Source organism: Chanodichthys erythropterus, chromosome 8 (assembly GCF_024489055.1).
Source record: "Chanodichthys erythropterus isolate Z2021 chromosome 8, ASM2448905v1, whole genome shotgun sequence".
NCBI lineage: Eukaryota > Metazoa > Chordata > Actinopteri > Cypriniformes > Xenocyprididae > Chanodichthys > Chanodichthys erythropterus.
The window spans coordinates 38,380,823-38,402,876 of record NC_090228.1 but is presented as its reverse complement, the minus strand read 5'-3'; the positions used below and the strand labels follow the sequence as shown (position 1 = coordinate 38,402,876).

Sequence of the window (22,054 nt, the reverse complement as noted above, 5' to 3'; positions counted from 1 at the left end):
GACATCTCTTCTCTTCTCTGATCATGATTAGGACGGGGCAACCTGTCACTCACATTAGATCCACCAATAGCAAACCACGATCATCCAATCAATTCCCCATGGACAAAATCAAGCCCTGCCCAGTGTATCGTACCTTGTATATCATGCTGACATTAATACCTCCTGAAATATTTATTATTTTCAGAAATGTACACCAACAGCTTCAACTTTAGAAGCCGTATGTTTGTTGAGAGTGTCTGTCTTTGTCTGAAAGTCAGGAGTTAAGTTTGTACATCATGTCAGGGTCGAGATATACAGGTTCTGGTCATATAATTAGAATATCATCAAAAAGTTCATTTTTTTATTGTAAATTATTTTTAAAAAGGAAACTTTCATATATTCTAGATTCCCTACATGTAAAGTAAAACATTTCAAAAGTTTTTTTTTTTTTTTTAATTTTGATGATTAGAGCGTACAGCTCATGAAAGTCCAAAATCCAGTATCTCAAAATATTAGAATATTTCCTAAGATCAATCAAAAAATGGATTTGCAAAACAGAAAAGTTCAAGTTCTTTAAAGTATGTTCTTTAAAGTTGAGTTTGTGCACTCAATACTTGGTCGGCAGCACATATTACAGCAAATGACTTGCTCCTAGCACAAATTACAGCATCAGTGAAGTGTGGCATGGAAGTGATCAGCCTGTGGCACTGCTGAGGCACTATTGAGCCTTCAGATCATCTGTATATTGTTGGATCGACTGTTTCTCATCTTTCTCTTGAAAATATCCCATAGATTCAGGTCAGGCATGTTGGCTGGCCAATAAAGCACAGTAATATCATGGTCAGCAAACCACTTGGAAGTGGTTTTTGCACTGTGGGCAGGTGCTAAAGTCCTGCTGGAAAAGGAAATCAGCATCTCCATAAAGCTTGTCAGCAGATGGAAGCATAAAGTGCTCCAAAATCTCCTGGAAGATGGCTGCATTGACTTTGCACTTGATAAAACACAATGGACCAACACCAGCAGACGGTTCAGAAGTGGCTTGGTAGTCCTTTTCCTGAAGATGTCTGAGTGTGGTGACTCTTGATGCGCTGACTCCGGCTTCATTCTACTCATTGTGAAGCTCTCCCAAGTGTTTGAATCGGCTTTACTTGACAGTATTCTCAAGCTTGCGGTCATCCCTGTTGCTTGTGCACCTTTGCCTACTCAATTTCTTCCTTTCAGTCAACTTTGCATTTAATATGCTTTGATATTTCACTCTGTAAACAGCCACCCCATTCAGTAATGACCTTCTGTGACTTACTCTCTTTGTGGAGGCTGTCAATGATTGTCTCCTGGACCATTGCCATGTCAGAAGTCTTCCCCATTAGTGTGGTTTCAAAGAACAAGAGATACCCGGAATTTATACTGTAGGGATGGTCATTTAATGAAACTCAAATGTAAATATACTAATATTTTGAGATACTGGATTTTGGACTTTCATGAGCTGTACGCTCTAATCAACAAATTAAAAAAAAAAAAAAAAAAACTTTTGAAATGTTTTACTTTACATGCAGGGAATCTAGAATATATGAAAGTTTTATTTTTTAAAATAATTTACAATAAAAAAATGAACTTTTTCACGATATTCTAATTATATGACCAGCACCTGTATAAAGTGTGACGTGATGCAATAAGATTCCAGCGACAAGCAAATTGTCTGTCCACACCACACGTGACATGACTAAGAGATGTGACAAAATCAATCAAAAACCACAGCCAATCAGAAAGCATGTGGGCGGGCTCTCGGAGTGCCAGAGATGAATCTTGACGGCACTCACAAAGAAATGTAGACGTACATAATCAACTTAACAATTATTACACAATTTAAACAATATTAAAATTCATACTGAATGTATTGATGCTGGAGCTGAAAATATGGCAAGCGAGGTGGATCTATGTGCAAAGGGTTTATTGAAGAAACAAACTTAAAAACAAAAGGAACACCAAGAGCACAGGGAACAGAAGCATCTGCAAAAACAGCAAAAATCGAGAGACCAAACACAAGAGAAACACAAGGTTCATGTATTCAAATAATACTTCCTCCATGCTCAGACACTTTCGAGCTCTGCATGTGACCAGTCCTATACACACTATGTGTGGCTATTACCTTCCCTGAAACGTGTCATTTAGGCATTATCATAATTTCACTATGAAGTTTACCTATGACTTGTATTTGTTATTAAAACATAATGCTCTTTTCTTCAGCTTCTCGAAAGCAGATGGTTGATGAGGCGCTGGAGAACATGATCATCAAAGATTCTCAGACATTTTCAGTGGTGGAGGATGAAGGGTTCAGGGATCTCATCCATGCTCTGGATCCTTCCCATGTACTGCCAAACAGACAGGTGTGTGTACAAATAATTAAATAAAATTTACACTGGATAATATCTAGATAACCTTTCTTTTACATTTATTTTATTGTTGCACATTTAGGCCTTGAAGAAAATGTTGACCTGGATCCAGGAGCAAGGCCAGGGCTGAAATAGAGAATGTTAGGGCTGTGTCTTTAACCTCAGATATGTGGACATCGCTTAACATGAATGCATACCTTTCCATAACCTGCCAATGCATTGATGAAAATGTTAAGCTGACCACTGTCTTGTTTCCAGATAACCACACAGCTGAAAATATAACCCTTGTAAAAAACAAGGTTATGGAGGAGTGGGAAATGAAGGGATGCCTTGTCATAGCTGCAGCAAATATGATTGCTTGTGCGAAGATTCTACAAGTGAGGCACACAATCTGCATTGCACATGCGCTTAATTTAATGGTTAAAAAAATCTTTCGACCAGGTTTCCACCCTCTGTGACATCCGCAACAAGGCAAAGCACCTATTTCAGATTTATTGACATTTACTGACGTAGACACCATGCTTAATATGATAGTTTCATCCTTACATCTACTTTAATACAAGATATTGTCAGTCTCAAGAGTATTTACATTGGTCAATAAATAAGTGGATCCACTAGTTCCATTTGAATGTCCTGGTGGACTAGGGGTAGAGTTTTTGTTCAGTGTCCTAGAGGTTCTGGGTTCTAATCCACCCTCGTATCATTTATTTTATTTTTTTCTCATTAAAACCAAAAATGTTCATCAGTGAGTGTATATCAAGAGCAGGGACATGTTAATGTGCATTTTGTTTTGTGATTTCATCAGAACGAATTGAGAGTCACCGCAACAGCGCGATAGATTGAAGCACGTGTCCATGTGAAGACACGTTCTCCAAGAGAAGACCCGCAAATTATGCCTATGTGAAAAAGAAAATATAGTAAGAAAGCGTCTGATCTGATCATAGCGAGGTGGATATGTTCAAAGTCCCTTTAAGACAAGTCAGTTCACTCGGTGGCCATCTTTGAAACGCCTCTCTGGCTTGCAAGTGCAACTCATATCTCTTTGAACAGGGAAACATCAAATTCTCCAAAGCTGTTTGCCAAGCTTTCGATTAAATTTCATATTTGTAACACCAATAAAATCTGACAACTGTCTCATAATTTTTTTTCCAAACACTCAAATCATGACAAAAAAAAAAAAAAAAAATGTAGCTGTATCAAGCTAATGCGCATGCGCAGACCTAAATGCGTGTCTCTTGTGCCTCATTTCTGAGGCGCGCGTTTGACTGTTTCTATAGAGGGTATGCACGTGACGTCACTGTTGACTGTTAAGACTGTGGTTACGCCCATTGAGTGGCAAACGACTGAGTGGCAGCATTAGTTTTCAGCCACGAAAAACACACAAAACACATCCAAAACGTGAAAGAGCTTTGCGACTGACTGTACAAATAGCTTTGACACAAAATCTGAGGTATATTTTTACAGACTGCTGAAAGCTACAGAAAAAAGAAGCAAATAGATCACTGCAGTTAACAGAAACAGCTGGACTCCAGGCAGAGAAACATGTTTTGCAGTTATCATTTTGTGTCAAAATGTTGGATTTTGGGGTAAAATCATACCCTATATACTGTATTGTTATATATTGTGTTGACAACTCATCAATATTTACTATACTACTATACTAAATATTTACTATCTTATATATATATATATATATATATATATATATATAAACACTGACACAAACTGCACAAATTTTAGGGCTGGATGATATGACGATATAATATTGATACAAGTGATCACTCCGATTTAGACCTAACTTACCTATATTTTAGTTATATAAGGCTTTCATTGGCAGATTTGCTTTATGTATTTCCCCGGCATCGAAATCAGGCACATATAAATGTAAGGAAACACGATTCCTTGCTGCATGTCAATATCCATGGATTAGGTTTCTTTGACAGGTCATAAGAAACACTTTCGAGCCCAACCTTTAGTGTAATCGTTTGTTCTACTCGCATTTTCGCAGTTTCCCCTATTAAATCCAGTCATGCAGCAGCTTCTTTAGCCACTCAGTCCAGCTGAGGGAGCGCATTCTGGCGGGAAAGTGACATCTATGTATACCCTCTATTGTTAAAAAACATGTTTCCCTTCATTTCAGTTCATTTTTAAATTTTGACTTTTTTCACATTACATATATATGCACACAGGAGTGGAACAAACATGATCCCCAAAACACAGCATCAACGTATAGATGAGAAGTACAAACCCCATTTCCAGAAAAGTTGGGACATTGTGTAAAATGCAGTAAAATCAAGAATCTCTGATTTGTTAAAGGGGCTCTATGTAGGAATGACACCCAGTGGTCGAAATAGGTACTGCAGTCCAAATCATCCTTTCGTTATTCAGTCTTCCAGGGCAGCTCTAACAAATTCCCCCTCTACAAGACGGGCTGAATGATTGCTTGCGCTTCCTCCACCATAAACTGTTGGGGATAAACAGTTTAGGACCCTTGAAACCAGATATGTTGAATAAAGACAGAAAAAAGAAAGAGTTTAAAAAAAATTAATAAATTGAAGAAAAATTTAATGAAGAATAGTTTGCAGTTTCATCAGCAGAAGCCAGCTTCAAGTCTCACAAGGAGTTCGTAGGCCGCTTTAAAATTTTTAATATTGCTGACCTATGTTCCCCTGGCAGGTTAAAATGGTATAAAATAGACAATAGGTTTTCCCTCAAAGGACTTAACTAGAACAGAAGATCCTACGGAGCACATAGTGCATTATTGACCTTCAGTCCTTACACATGGTTGTCTTTACATCAATCTTTGTTATTTGGTTTATCATCAAATTCCTTGACTACAAAGCAAATACATATTTATTCTCTGGAAGCCGGGTTAAACGAGTAAACACTGTTACTGCATTCCTGGCATGGGCCAGACCCTCAGTCACTCCTCAGATACTAAATACAGACATTGCCTGTAATCATAAACACCAGGATATATACACTGGTTTTTAGAAAAAATATAATTTCCAATTCATTATATATTGCAAGGTGATGGATCGTAAATCCACTCCTTTCACTATACCCTTATAGATAATTTTTAAGATTAAAAACAAAATTGTGGTCTAACTCAAAATAAACAACAACCAAATAAATAAATAAATAAATAAGACCCCTCATAATCCATCTAGGTATTTTAAGTTTCTTAAATCATTGTTCAGTTTACAGTCTATAGACATATCATGTACCACCTTAATTGCAGAACATCTTTTAAATCTCTTTTTTTAAACACCTTTAAAAATAGAAATAAAAGAAAACAAATTTACATGACCATAACCATTTCAATTATCCTTTTCAATAAAACATAGAATTGTTACTTTTATGTAATAACCCTTTGTTAAGATTTCTTTTCACATCAGATCCATTATAGCCCACTAAAAAATAAAAAATAAATAAATAAACATAAACCTAAACTGTTAAATTTTAAAACATTTCGTTAAAAACCTTTCATCAATCTGAAATAATCAAAACATATAAATTTAGTTAGAGTAACAATTTCTTTGTCTTGACTGATATCTTTATCATGACATTCACTGTTAATAATACTCAATACCTAATTATTATTAATCTGAAACTCAATTTTCACAACATTTCACAGTATTGAGACTGTCAAAAGTACAGCATTCAAAATAATTTAATAATAATTAAGACTTCCTTTAAAGTCAGTTTTAAACTCAAGTTTCTTGTCAATTATAATTGCATAGGCTGACCAAAATCTTAACCCTCTTCTTTGGCAGGGATCTTTTTCATCATTACTCACTGCACCAAAATTGTCAAACATAGATTTTCTTTTTCTTTTTTTTTTTCTTTTTTAAATATAATCTTCCATAACACTTATAAATTATACAAATTTGTACTATAAGACATTATCAATTTCTTTAAAGCTGTTTTTGTAACAGTTTCACTTTTTTTCATCACAATAATTTCAACTGCTTATAATTTTGTCACTCTATCCCATCAAATTGTTAGCCTGCAGATCTAAAAATATATTATCGTTACTGTCTCAGTCCCACTTATCTCTATTGTTTTGCAGAAACCAAATTATTGTTTTTCTCAAATCTCAAATCCCTAGGTTTACACAGACAGCCTTATAGCTTCTTTCACCTTCAACCCTTATTACATAAATTATATTTCTCTAGACATCTAATGTCATGCATCCATTTAATGGATGGAAAATAAAAACTTTTTTTTTTTTTAATATAACTTCAGTTTGAGGGGTTTCTCTGGATAATTTACCAGTGACTTAGCCAATATGTCACTTTGTCTCTGCCGTCAAATCTTATAACATCTAAGTTTATCATTCTGATCAAACAAAGAAAACAGTGTTTAAATTTAGACCCTCAGTTGAATTTAGACAAGGGTTTTTAACCCATGGACAGCAATCTTCAATTCCAATTTATATAAATGTTCTTAAGAATACTAATCCAGATAATAATTAAAATCAACATCATAAATGACAAAAGTCATAATTACCATTAGCAGACAGAGCTGGATATCCAATCCACTTAAAGCTCGTCCCATGTTCTGTATCGTCTCTTCATAAGATTCAATCTGAAATATCAGCTTGTCAAAATTTGTCATTTCACTTAATCTGTAATGATAAAACACTCATTCCAGAGGTTAATGACATATACACACTGAGGACAGATTATTTTTTTATATAGAACCCTTTGTTTTTCGCAAAGGTTAAAATGTAAATGTTTAATCTTTCAAATAAAAACCATTTCCACCATTTAAAATATGTTATGCTAGTAGCCATTTTTGAGGTTATCTTACTTTAAATGCTGAATGCACTTTTCTGTCTCTTGAATCTTCAAAATCAGTCTTTATCTTTAACCACCACCATGTCTACGAATTATCCTCTGCCATGTCCAATGACCTGCAGGAGTAAAAACTATAATACAGACACATTAGTTCAAAATCAACACAGCCTCATTGATTTAGGGATTCGTAGTACTGTTGAATCTGAAACTTCTATACAGTTCTTGCCAATAGGGCAACCAACATTATGTTACTAAATTTTACTCTGGTCTCCCCAGAAATTACGGACAATCACCTCATGGTCTCAGTCGGCTCTTGAAAGCTCATTCCCACCAGCTCTTATCAATAATCTTTTTCCTCAGGGTCTTGTCCCCTGGCATAGTTGCTTGTCACAATGAAAAACAAGCCCTCTCGGGAATGCGGTTTCTGGTGAGTGGTATAGAGGAGCATTTTTGGGTCAGACTGCTGTACCTTTCACAGGTCTTCCCACCTTAATGATGCTGCTGGCCTCACAGACATCTGCTCCACTCTTATACCCATCTCACATAAACACCTCCCATCAGGGTAGATGCCCAGTGGCGACGGCAACCCCCTGTCTTAGATTGTCGTCTGTCTGGCCAAAGAGGATCTTACCCGTCATTGAGAAATCACCTTGTGCACACTGGTTACCGCTCTTTCCCATCATGAAATCTTTGATAGTTTTCTTCAAACATAATTAGGTGTTTTCTGCAGCTTCGGGAAGTTGCATTCAAGAGCCACCAGAGCCATTGGACTGCCTAATAGTGTTAAAACATTGAGACAGGTTAATGACAGCAGTATTTAATCACTGAAATCATTAGACTGTGCATTCTCTCAGCAGCAACATATCAGTGCTGCGATTATACTCTGTGAATTTAATTCTCACAACTGTCCATTCAGTGTAATGTTCTGCTACATCTGTAACCGGAGCCATCGGCCCTGCACATGGTGGTGACAAAGATCAGACATAAAGTTATTGGTCATAGAAAAAATTCATCAAAATAGTCACTTATATCATTCAAGGTCTGTGTTACAATTTTAGAGACCTCTTTCTACTCATTGAGTTTTCCTTTGACAAATTTAACAACAAATTTAACTAATTTAACAACTTAACCTCTTTATGGCAATCATTTTTTTCAACATCTCTGTCATGATTTTCAGCTGAGACATTGTGCTTCACTATAAATAGTTTGTTATCACTTATGACACAAGCTCAGATAGCAGCATTTAGCTGACTTTGAGTGAGAGAGACTCTGAGGATTTCAGGACTGGTACACTGCCTTTTTATAACTTTTAACATCAAACTTTACTTACTGTCTTTTAACTCTGGCCCAGCCTAATACTTTGCCAGAATTGACATTCGTTTTCAAATAAACAGAATTTTTATATTTGTCTTTCACCCATATATCAGGGAACTTAGGCATTACAACGTTCAGATCAGGTTGAGTCTCTGTGACACTGGCAGTCTCATTTTTGCCATTTAAACCCTCTATGTCACTTTGACCATCATAAATCAAACATTTAGAAATGTAAGGTCCTGTGATAGCGATGCGCTCATCACATAAACAAAAAAAATACTTCAGACGGTTCAAATATTTTTTCAAATATAACTTATTATTATAGATTTCCCTTCAAAAGGAATTCCTTAAGACTACAATCTTTTGACCTTGTTGTTATCTCTTGTTTTTCCTCAATTTCACAAGCTCTCAGACAGAGTGGAAGTCTCTTTTTCTGTTTGTTTGTTTGTTTCTTTTCCTTCTTTTGTTTGTAGCCAGTCTGGTTGTTGTTTAACTTTCCAATCAGAATGAAAACCCTGACTAACCATTTTTTTTTTTTTTTTAATAATCTCTGTCTTTGAAGTGAGAGCTTCAGAGCAGAGCTGCTTACAGCATTTTGCTCTCTTCCATCTCATTATCTGTATCAGGACTGATCAAGTTTACGGATCAAGTTACTCAATTTGTCAGCCATAATTGAAAGTTAATACTCACCTGAAAGAGATGGAGGCGGCCATCTTTGAAAAACACAGCTTTGGCTTCTGCTTGATGAAACTGCAAAGTATACTCCAAAATCACAGTTACATACTGGTCCAAGCCAATTAGGGTCACAAAGTTTTTACTTTTCTCGGAATCGTTCCAGATGCATCCCAGGCAAACAAGAAACCCTATATCTATTTAATTTTTTATTTTGTAATTAACTAATAGTTTTAGTCCCTAACTGTCTGAATCACTAAGTTCGGGGTACCCCTATCTGATGTGGAAGAGACAGAGTTAGGTTCACGGTGCCACTGGATCTTCTCAATCCAGTGCCTTACACTCCCTGTAGGGGTACCTCTGTACACCACGCCGTGTATTAATCACTTGTGTCCCTGTATTGGAGTGCGTTCGATGCGCTGCCTGCCGTTACGTGGCTTCAGCGACTTCTTATACTATCAAATTCAATGATAATCGATATCATAAAGCTAGTATAATTAGTGTACCTCCCCGGCCTCCAAATCCGGTTCCATGGTACTCCTCACTCACGTCTGAGTGAGGCTCTTCCGCTCTCCTGCCCCAATCTCTTCCACTCAGACAGCCCTAACCAAATAATAAAACAGCTTCCTACCTTGTTTGTTGTTTAGCCCGGGATGTCACCAAAGAATGATTGCTCGTGCTTCCTCCACCATAAACTGTTGAGGATAAACAGTTTAGGACCCTTGAAACTAGATATGTTGAATAAAGACCAGAGTCAGAGTTTAAAAAAAAATTAATAAATTGAAGAAAAATTTAATGAAGAATAGTTTGCAGTTTCATCAGCAGAAGCCAGCTTCAAGTCTCACAAAGAGTTCGTAGGCCGCTCCCTGTACATTCACATTTCCACAACAATTGTAGTTGGTGTGTAACAATATTAGTTGGTGTTGACTTTACTTGAGTAAATCAGTGAAATGAGTCATTGTGTTTATCATAAGGAAGCCAAAAATCGCATTGTTCAGGGACATGGAAAAGTCATTAATAAAAAGTCTCAAAATGACATGTTCCACAGAAGAAAGTAAATCATCTATGTTTGGAAAGACATGAATGAGATTAGTATGATAACAGACATTTCTTGATTGGGGGAACCATCCTTTTAAGTAAAACAAAAATATTAGCATCACAATTTACATAAAATACCAAGAGTAAAAGTGCAGAATGGCACATTTCAGATTATATTGCTGGATTATAATTATATTTGTGTTCATCTTTAAAATTGTTGCTAGTAGGTCTAATGGTGGGACTCGTTTTAATTAGGATATTGTTTTACTTAAATTACAGCTCTGCTGACAATGTATAATTTGAATCTCACATGGTGATATACTTATCAGCGACATTTGAATCGGACATCACCTCTTCACAAGACATTGGCTGCGTCCGAAACCGCCTACTTCTCTACTATTTAGTAGGGGAAAAGCAGTAGGTGAGCGAATAAGTATATCAGAAGCAAAAAGAGTAGGCGAAAATTACCTGGGTGACGTAATAATTCTTGTGAGATTCGGCCGTGCGCCTACTTAAAGTGCGTCCGAAACCGCCTACTTACCAACGCTATAATAGGGGAAAAGCAGTAGGCGAGCAAATAAGTATGCCAGAAACCAAAGTAATCATAAATAAGTAGTCGAGAAGTTCCCAGATGGCCTACTGCTTCCGCCTAGATTTTTGAGTGGTCATCCGATAGATACTTTTCTATCCCAGGAGGCCACGGGAGAGGATCATAAAGAAGAAGAAGAAGAGGATACGTTTTGTGCGATAGGTGGCGGTAATGCACTTAAATGTCTGCGATCCACCGTAAAGCAAGAAGAAGAAGAAGGATGGCTGAAAAGATAGATGCGGGCGTTTTCAAATGTGAGTATTACAAACCAAAAACACGGTTCCTTGTTTTAAATTCACATTTGTTGAATTACAGTATAGCAAATTGTTGAAACTAAAGGCGCTAAATGGTATAGTATTATTGTGATTTTGCTGTTAAACACGGTTTATTATGTATAGCTAACAGGGGAGCTCCAGTAATGTTCATCTTAAATACGATTACTAAATGACTATTTAATATCTTGTAGGAAAATCGTCCATATGAATTTCATGAGTATGTCTATTAGGTCCTAGATATGAAGTAGACATCTGAGTGATGTACATGCTATTGTGTAACTTAGTACAATTCACTGTTGTCAGCACAGTTTGCAATAGATGAATGAAAGTAATGTAAATACATTTCCATAAAGTAACTAAATATAAGTAATCTATTTTATTTGTCCTCTAGTTCTGTTGAAAAATTTAGGAACATTTGTGTTGGATAAAAAGTTACTTAACACATCAACAACTACCTCAACATTTAAATGTAGTATTGAGCAAACAAATCTCAGAGATAACTTGATTCTTGTATGGATGTTACAGGGATAGATGAGCACACACATCTGCTTATCCGGTGGAGAGCAGCTAATGAAGCCCTCTTCACCAAAAAGCGGAATGCTTCCATCAAAGGCTTTGAGTGAGTATACTACAAAAGTCAATAAAAAGTCTATTTAAATTGTAACTTGTAGTTTATTTCAATTATTGTAATTTCAAACAGTCCTTACAGCACTTTTCTGATTCTTGATTTCTGTTATTTGCTGCAGATCTTTTGTGGCCGAGCAGGACCTGCAAGGCAGAGTGACAGCAGCATTTGTAAAAAAAAAAAAAAAAAAAATGGGAAAACCTCAAACAAAAATATAAAGGAAGATCATTTTGTTACTTCTAATACAGAAATCAAATGATATTGTGCTATTAAAACGACAGCTTTTGTATTATGTTTGTGCATTTTTGTAGGATCTGAAATCTCCACAGACCGGTGTGAGCACTGAGGATGGAGAACCCACAGCAGCATCCTGGAAATGGTTCAGTGCTATGGATGAGGCAATTGGGGGGAGACCCTCCATCACTCCACCTGCCCTTATTGCCTCATCTGGCCCAGTTGTTGCTGTGAGTTCTTCATCCTCAGTGAGCCCAGAGCCAATGAGGGCTAAAAGAAAAAGGCCAGATGACCTCCAAGACCTACTCAAACAGATGGAGGAGAGGGAAGCGGAGAGAGAGCGGGAAGCTGCTGAGATGGTGGAGAGAAATGGAGGAGAAGGAGGACAGAAGAGAAAGAGAGCAACAAGTGAGAGAGGAAAGGCAAGAAAGAGATGCAAGGGATAGAGAAGAGAGATGGCAACGAGAAGTGAGAGAGAGAGAGAGAGAGAGGAAAGGAGAGATAGGGAGACTAAGGAAAGGGACGAAAGGTTCCTTTCCCTCCTTGAAATCCTTGCTAAAAAATAAATGATAACACAAAAGCATCTTCTGATCATTTACACATTTGGGTTTGTGTAATATGAACAAACACATTTTTTAAATAGAATTAAATAAAAGCATACAATACTGTGCAAAAATCATAAGGCACAACCAGCTTTGTTGTTTTAGCAATGCTTTAAGGACCATCCATATTTTCTTCTCTTTATTAAGATAAAAACAGAAAATATGAACATTACAATTAAAAATATATAAAATGTGAATTAAAAAAAAAATCTGTACAAAATGGCTTGTTTAGGCAAACATCAGTAACAAACATGTCAAACAAGAAACTCTGTGAAGCTTATCATATTACTTCTAATCAGAAGTTTTCTTGGCCTTTCTTGGGTTTCCAGTCCTTTTCCATTTAAGTTTAAGAAAGCCAGGGTTCTTCTGTTGCTCAAGTGTAAAGGTAATTGGTAATTTGGTAACAATACCAAATGGTGACTTACGACTTTTGCACAATACTAGGTATATAAACCAATCATTTCTAGGCAATCACAATATATTATAGACTTCTAGATAATAAGTTATAACTTTGAAATAATGCTAATATTCATAAATTAAATATTTATGAAGTGCTGAATATTTTGTGAATATGTGTGGTGTAATGTACAAAAACGCCTTCAAACAATAGTTTTATTGTTGTGTATATAATGTGACTTATAAATGCATACAGAGCACATGCAGGGATATTCAGGGCAGGTCATGGAGGGCTACTGCCCTGCAGGGTTCAGTTCCAACACACCTGTCAGTCATTTTCAATTAGTCATTAATTGGTTTAACTAGATTGTTCAGGTGTGTAGAATTAGGATAGGAAAAACTCTGAAGGACAATGGCCCTGAATGACCTAAGAGTTTTGCATTAACTACACACAGTAAAATAGTGGCTGAAGTGTTATTGCACCCAAACATACAAATTCAGTCAATATTTACTCGCCTTTATGTTGTTGATCCCTCTGTTTTTTTTTAACCCAGCTAATACAAATAGTAAATGTATGCATTTTGTATTATAGTAGTATCTCGAATAAAATAAGAACTAAGCAGCTTTAAGCATTTATTCAAGACAATTTAAATAAGGCTTTACAAAATTCAAGTACATTTATTTACTTTTATGCATTTGGCAGATGCTTTTATCCAAAACAACTTACAGTGCATTTATTACAGGGACAATGCCCCTGGAGTAAAGTGGCTTGCATAAAGACACACTGGTGGTGATGGCTGCAGAGATCGACCTGCAACCTTCTGCTTACCAGTTCAGTAGTTGAGCCCACTACAACACAAAAGTAATAAAGCTACAACAAAAATTAGCATGTAATTGTTAACAAGAAGCTGTAAACAAACAGAATGCTGACATGAATTGTAAATCTTTACTGTTTTACAGGTAGTCGTGCTCATGGAGAGCAGGCACACGGATGTTTGGTGCAGACACTGCAGCAGCCAGATTGTCCCGCACATCTTCTCCCACTCTTGCTTCTAAGTTATGTGGTTCCGGGGGCCTGTCATCATGGTCTTCCTCATTTTCTGCCTCAACGATGTCACCATTGAGAAGAGCGAGATTGTGAAGAACAGCACAGCACGCAACCACCTCAGGCACGAAGGCAGGGTTTACCTCTAAGGCCTTGAAGAAAATACTGCGCCACCGTGTCTTCAGCATCCCAAAAGCTCTCTTGACGATGTTCCGGGCACGGGAGTGCTTGTTGTTGAAACGAGCCTGCACAGGGTTCTGTACAGGTTCTCTGTGAGGCGTGATGAGGCAGATGGGTGCACTCAGGCAAAGATAGCCACCATCCCCGAGGATGCACTTGCCTGGTGGTGGATAAAGGCTCCCAGTGAAGACAGGGCTGTTCCTCAGGACCCTGGCATCGTGCACAGACCCAGGATATCCCACGAAGACATCAAGGAATTTCCCCCGGTGATCAGTGATGGCCTGGAGCTGGATGGAATGAAACAGCTTCCTGTTGTAGTAGAAGTGGGAGTCATTTGCTGGAGGTTTAATCAGGACTTGACAGCCGTCTATAGCACCAACGGCTCTGCTGAAAGCTGGTGACCCAGCCAGCTGTGCAAATCCTGCTCCCACTGCCTCCAGGTCATCTCCGGTCGGAAAGCAAATCACCCTCCTCAAAATTCCCATGATTGCCTGGCTCACTCTGTGCACAATGTCATGCACAGAGGACTTGGGGATATCAAAGGTCTGTGAGACCACCCTGTAGGATGCTGCATGGGCAAGCCAGTAGAGGAAGACAAGCACCTCGATGTCCCTCTCCCATCCATGGTCAGATTCCAGCCTGAGTGCACCAATGAGGGACATGATGGATGGCAAAGACAGGCGAAGGTGGGCACGGTGGTCAGCTGCTTCATTGAAATAAAGCTGCAGTATTGGCACAGCTCTGTTGAGATGGCAGTAGGATGTGGGGTTGTCCGCCTGTAAATATGATATAGCTTGTTAGAATAATAAATTTGAATACAGATTTGTTTCATGTGTTGTTGACTTGTATTTATTTGTTTTATTCATTTGTTTACTCATTTTTGTTTATGTTCATCTTGTTGTCAGTTAATGCATGAATTAAAATAATTATATTTGATTCATTTTTTTAACTGAAAATTGATGTATTCACATTGGCTGCATGTGTGTACTATTCATGCATAAAATGTCATGACAATTAAGTTTACATTTTGCTTATTTTACACAAATATATAATTTCAGTAAGAAAATATGCAATGTAATTAAGTATTGGTCAGCATTTATCAATATTATAGTGCAATCATTCAGGGCTAATGTTAATTTTAGCAATTCGTACTTACACTTTTAGAGTACAAAATCAGTGTTCTCCAAAGGCAAGATCTTCGAGCGGCTGCCCGACGTCTCCTTGTTTTAAACATTTTAAGTGCAAACATTTTGGCAGATGTTGCAGAAAACGTACAAGGTTTTTTATTGTTGTCCAGCTACTGATGAAATCAATCAGGTGTTAGTGCACCTGTCGGTCATATCTTTTAAATTGTTGCGCTTGTGATAACGTCGTAGGTCACATGATAACGTCAACATGGCGGATTATATCCGGATCTCGCATACTCAACGAGATTTGGCTGTTAAGTACCTACTCTTTTAGTGCTCGTTAAGTAAGTACTTAATGAAATTAAGTACCTACTCATTGAGTAGGCGGTTTCGGACGCAGCCACAGTGTCTTGTGTGTTAATAAACCCTTAATTCATTCTGCACTTGAGTCAAATGAGTTTAGCAGGTACAGAATTCTGATGCATATTACCATATTTTCCCCTCACTGATGGAAGATTTTATAACATTTATAAGCTACCTTTTTTATATTTATAGTACAAAGTACCCTAAATAACTTAAGTGTTAACTTTTATGGAGTAGCCACACTGTTATTATCAAATGATTATTGTAACGAATGTAGCGGTTATGAATCAATTTATGGATGAAATATGAATATAATAATTCATAAGGTTATGAATAAATTATGATTCATATATCGACCCAACGGGGAATTAAACATATATTGTGAATCAATTACAACGAATTATAATCAATTACATATATGATTAGTTCTGGTTTAATGATTATTTAGAGAAACTGTTCGTTTGTCCAGCAAACTAAGTCCCTCACAGAATATTATAAACAGAGTTATTCTCTGGCCATGAAAATAACTCAAAGCATAAAGCGATCGAAAAACGTTAAAGTGACTTGGTTTTCCGCTGAAAGAACAAACAGAACAATCGAGCGTGAATAACGTTTTAATATATGCAAACTACGAATACAGAGGTTATACATCTAAATATATATATACAAGGAAATACACACCTATGTACAAGAGTGGAAGTAGAGAAGGAAAGAGAGAAGGCAAGTAGCAAACTCACAACCAGTCCTAAGCCAGCACGGAAATCAGTTTCATCATCTAAGATTGAGAAACGGCAGTATACTTGCATTGGTTGTGTGTGTCGAATTTCAGGTTAGCGCTGGTGCAGTTCGTTGGCTTCCTCCGTTCCGCGGGAAGGTTTAAACTGAGGACTTGAGAGTGAGTTTCGCTGGAAGATGGCGGTCCCGAAGCTGAGCGCGATGGCAGCGCGTGGTCACCGGAGATGTCCGGGAAAAACGTGCACGAGATGCTCGTGAGACAATCGGGGGAGAACACACAAGAAATTGTGCGTCTTTGCTTTTATGACAGATAAGCCGACACACCTCCTTGAGGTGGGGTAGCCAATAACATGGGTGCAAAGTTGGCGGGAAAGCTTTCCCTTTGTTTGGCCTCACGACTTAATCCAATGATTTATGACTACCAGATCAGATTTCGAAATGGAGTGCGTTCTTCACAGTATCATTAAACACATAGAAAAATGCATTTGTCAGCTGTGTGACATATCTCAGTGAATAGCTCGTGTCCGGAGCTTTACGGAGAGACCAAACTCGATAGGTCAGAAAGGCATAGGAGAGAAGTTATGGTTTACAGACAAAATTATATCGTTAAAATGCACACTAGCACAAATACACTCATTTAAACACTAGGAAACATGCATAGGCCCTAAAATACTACGTGATGGATATATTTCAGCATAGTTGTAATTTACATATACAGTCAAAAATGTATGATTGTGTGTTTCTATATGTGTCTGTGTGTGTGTTTTTGTGTGTCCCTGTGTGTGTGGGGTGTTGGAATGTGGATCTGGTCAGTCTCTGGGGGGGGTGCTCCTTTTGAAGTCACCAAAGTGAGGAAGTTGCACTTTCTGTTTACCCTCGCAGGTCCACAAAAGTGTGAAGTGGGCTCATCTTTGGCAGATCTGTTCAGAGCCGGGATGGTTTTACAACCCAGTCCAGCATGCTAAAAGCGTTCTGAACATTCCAAAGTTTATTGATTATCCTGATACGTGTGCATACGCTACATTATGAAATAATAAATCACCATTACTAACATCATTCAATCCAGGGCTGGACTGAGGCTAAAATTTGGCCCTGGACAAACCCAGCCCATGCGGCCCATGAGTTCCCCTGTGAATGTTTTTGCTTTGGTTAGGGCCTTAAATTGGAGTAAATAAATGAATAAATAAAACAAGGACAGTGACAAATAATGATGGATATTATTGAATTTACTACAAATGCAGTCAACAAATTTAATACTGCACTTTTGTCACATAGAAATTCACTTTGGCAGTAAAGCACTGATTTTCATGCCGTTAAGTAAATTTAATGCTATCAAATCCTGTCATCATTTACTCACTCTCATATTGTTCCAAACCTGTATGACTTTTTCTCTTCTGTAAAACACAAAAGAAGATATTCTGAAGAATGTTGTTAACCAAACCATTTTGGTTAAGCTACCCTTGACTCCAATTATTTTCTTTTTTATGTTACACAGAAAGAAAGTAATTCATGTTTGTAATGACATTAGGGTGAGTAAATTAAGACATTTTGGGTTGAACTACTCCTTTAAAACAATAACATTTTTAAAGAGTTAACACCTAATTTATGTAAGACACTGATATCTATCTTTCATGATGCTCTCATTGAAATAACATTTTACTTCAATTAAAATTCATAAGAACTATTAAAAATGTCATAAAACATATTTAAAGAAATAAAAAATAAAGCTTTGTCCTTATCCCATGGGATACAGGCTTTACAGCTGTTTTGTTAAATTATCCTTTAATTGCCCTTTACTATGGTTTAACTGTAAGATCATGGTAGACAGAGCACAGGTAAAACCATGCTTCTTATTACCTTTGGTATATGGTTTCTAAAATAAATAATAAACTATAGACAGGGCTGGGGAGTAACGAAATACATGTAACGACGTATTTAAAATACAAAATTTGAGTAACTGTATTTCTTTACAGTTACATTTTAAATAGATGGTAATCAAATTACAGTTACATTCAAAAAGTATTTTAGATTACCAAAGGGATTACTTTGAATTTTTATTTAATTTAATAGGCTATAGAGTGCCTCAGGGATGACGCATTTTTGTTGGAAGTGAGTTAGTATTTTAGGACTTCCGGTTCCAACGCCATAAAGTCTATGGGTTTTTTGAATGGGTTTTTGCTAAATCGCCTGAAATAAGGTCTGTGGTTAACAAAGCCTCTAAATACTTTCACGTTTTGATCTATGATATAAAACACACCAGTTATTAACCCACTTGTGATTTTTTAAACTATTACTGTGTCTTAAAATCGACAGTTGCTAACAAATTGCTAAAAGGGACTACTTCCTTTGGCGGGGACTTTAGACGTCATCATTAAAAACGGGACATTTGGACAGCATTTCTCATGAAAAAGTGGATAAGTATTCATACACAGCACAGATCATAATCAGTGAGCATGTTTATAAATAGAGTTGTTTTCTAAATAAAGTTTGAGGACGCTTGGTGGTAACGACGTTGATCCGCGACCATGGTGTGCTGTAGTCCGTTTATAGCCTACTGTTAGCCTTTTATATCTGACCACTTTATTTAGGCTTCAAAATCTATAAATGTTGTGTTAACTTGTAAAGATTGTCTTGATAGACAAAACGTGTAAGTGTCATAACCCTTTGTTAAACACAGAGCTTATTTTCTGCGATTTTCAAAAAGTCTATGGGAAAAATGCATAGGCTTTCAATCGAGGGAACCCGTGCGCCGCTAACTTCTGGTTTGGCATACAAAAACGCGTCATCCCTGAGGCACTCTAGCTGTTTGAAGATTTTTAACCAACGAGCCAATGTTGATGTCTGTAAAAAAAAAAAAAACGTGCGCAGCCTGTTCAGATATTAGCAACCAGCAGAGCGCAGACATGAGATCACACACAAAAAATGGATGGGAAAACAGGGCATAATGCATCTCTCTAATAGAAATTGAAAAACATTTTACTTATAAACATGAAAAAGGACGTACAGTAACATCATAGTGCAATGCAAGCTATGTTTACCTGCAACAAAACTTCCATCGGCTTCAATCAACATCTAAAGCATCCTGAGGTAGGCCTAAGCTGTTCTTGGTCTTTGAAAATGTTATTTTCCTTATTTACTCCTTATTTTCCTATTTACTTGTACGTTGAGCTTTGTATGGTTATCATTAGCCTACGTATAATATTTATAAGAATTTATTAGGTCTTTGAAAAAATAACACAAAATCCTCATAGAATTAACATCCACTTAATCATGCATTAAATAATGTTTTATAAAGCCAATTTCTTGGTGTACTTTACAGACAAACTTTAAATCTTAATAATTCATTCATTCCAAATGTTTAGGTAACTTAGGCCTTTATGGCGCGCTCGAGTTCATGGTCAAAATAGAGATGCAGTAGTCCACTGGTCATAAATCCAAAGGTTTTTTAGTTTTATTTTGATCTTTATTCCGAGCTTGCAAACAAACTGCTTTGTAATAATTTCCCAAAATTTCAGGAAATATTTAGTAAGCCTGTCAACAGGATGTTAACACAGGCACAAGCTGAAAACGGACACAAAGAGGAGAACAGATGCGCCGCAGAGGAAATACTGCACCATGCACAAGCTCACTGTTCGCCAAATATAGGAAAAATAATATAAATATTAAATTGGGGTTGATATGAATGTATCTCTGAAGGGAACTGTCTTCAGAAAGGTTTTGATGGCTTTTCCTCTTATCTCCAGCGCTGCTTTGTATATAGTGGTAACCATGGAAACGCTATATCACTGCTGTTCCTTAAGCGCCACCTACTGTCAGAGAGTGAATTTACATTTCATGCAGGTGTCTTATGTAGCATAATTTCACAAAGCTAAAGTCAGACCATGCTGTTTTTGCTGTTAATCTTGATATTATATAATAATTTAAATGAAAAACAACTGATCATGCTCATGTTCATAACATCTTTGTTGGGATTGTGAAAAAAATGCAGAGTTTGCCTCTAATATCAAAGAGCTACATATATTTTTTGAACAAATAAACAACAAATAAATTTGCTTTAAAAAAAATCTGCAACCAGTATCAGAATCAGCCAGTTTGCTTCTGTTGGCTATGAAAAATCAAAATAGGTTCATCACTAATAATAATTTAAAAAATTAAATAAAGGATTATTTTTTAAAAAATAGTTTTTTTCTTTGCTGTTTGTTGTTTATATGGTTAATATTAATGCAGCTATCAGTGCACTAAGGTTAAATATTAGTATAAACATATTTATACTAGGGATAGTTCACACAAAATGATCATATTTTTTTTTCCAAACCTGTAAAATGTGGTGGTGGAGAGATGCAAAAAAACTGTTGAGAAACTGTAGGTGAGACAGCTTTGAATATAGGCCTTCTCTCGAGATTATTGGGTATATCATTTCATTTCATTTTCTTTATAAACATTCTAAATGTTACAAACAAACTTTGTTAAAGAATTTAAACCACTGTGTCAATTCGACTTTATACACCTATAAAACAACCTATATTATTAACAATATTTTATTGTTATTTAATATTTTGTAATCCTTCTGATACACATCTTTACAAATATAAAAATATAATTTAGGAATGATATATATCTATCTATATATATATATATATATCAATAGTAATTATATATGGATGTGATGTTAAAAGAAACAAATATTTTCTTAATTTGTTTATCAAGATATTGAAATTCTTTACGATCACATAGGTTATGTCTAATAAATTGCAGATATATATTTTGTAACTGATGTTAAAAATAGAATTTAGTGGAAAACCAAATCCTGATGGGCAGAGGTCATTTTTAATTACAGGTTGTAAACTTAAAACAGAACATCAAGTTAATATGGTCCTTTGTGTGAAGTATTTCAAAGTACCGTATTTTTCGGACTATAAGTCGCACCTGAGTATAAGTCGCATCAGTCCAAAAATACGTCATGACGAGGAAAAAAACATATATAAGTCGCACCGGACTATAAGTCGCATTTATTTAGAACCAAGAAACAAGAGAAAACATTACCGTCTACAGCCACGAGAGGGCGCTCTATGCTGCTCAGTGCTCCTGTAGTCTACCACTGAAAACAACTGAAAACTGTTAACTGAAATATTAACTTAATTTTTATTAACTTAATTTTTTAATTTTTTAACGAACTCACGGAAACTGTCGACCTTAGCTTGGAAGTCTGCTGGCAGTTTCTGACACAATGTTGTCCGTGCTCTGATAGAGAGGCGGTTGCGTTGCATGAAGCGGTAACACCAAGAAGGCCCGCCAGCAAAATCATTTACCGGTATATTCATCTCCTTGGCTACTACCATGGCGTGGAGACGCAACTGCACTGTTGACAAGCCTCTCCCGGCAGCGCGTTGTTCAAGCACCCATCTGTGGACTCGTTCCTCCAGCTCTGGCTATCTTGCTTTCAGCCCGCGGTTAGCTTTTTTTGTTTTCTTCATTTGAGTTAGAGTAACCTCTGTTTTACGCCAGTCCCTCACAAGTTTCTCACTCACTCCAAACTTTCTTTCTGCTGCTCGATTACCGTTTTCGGCTGCATATTTTACTATCTGCAGTTTGTAATCTGCAGAATAGGATTTTCTTTTTGGGGGCATTTTATTTGCATTCAGTCTTTCTCAGTTGTCTTTAAGTTAATATTTCAGTTAACAGTTTTCA

General features: G+C 36.7%; 1 protein-coding gene across 1 annotated transcript; it reads right to left on the bottom strand.

Annotated features, from left to right (window-relative positions):
* Positions 1–13,870: 13,870 nt before the first annotated feature.
* LOC137025224 (putative nuclease HARBI1) lies at positions 13,871–21,705 on the bottom strand. Its single transcript, XM_067393249.1, has 2 exons — positions 21,676–21,705; positions 13,871–14,917 (listed from the first exon to the last, which is right to left on the bottom strand). Exons 1-2 carry the CDS (start codon positions 21,703–21,705, stop codon positions 13,871–13,873), a joined length of 1,077 nt encoding a protein of 358 aa, XP_067249350.1.
* Between the last annotated feature and the right edge of the window lie 349 nt (positions 21,706–22,054).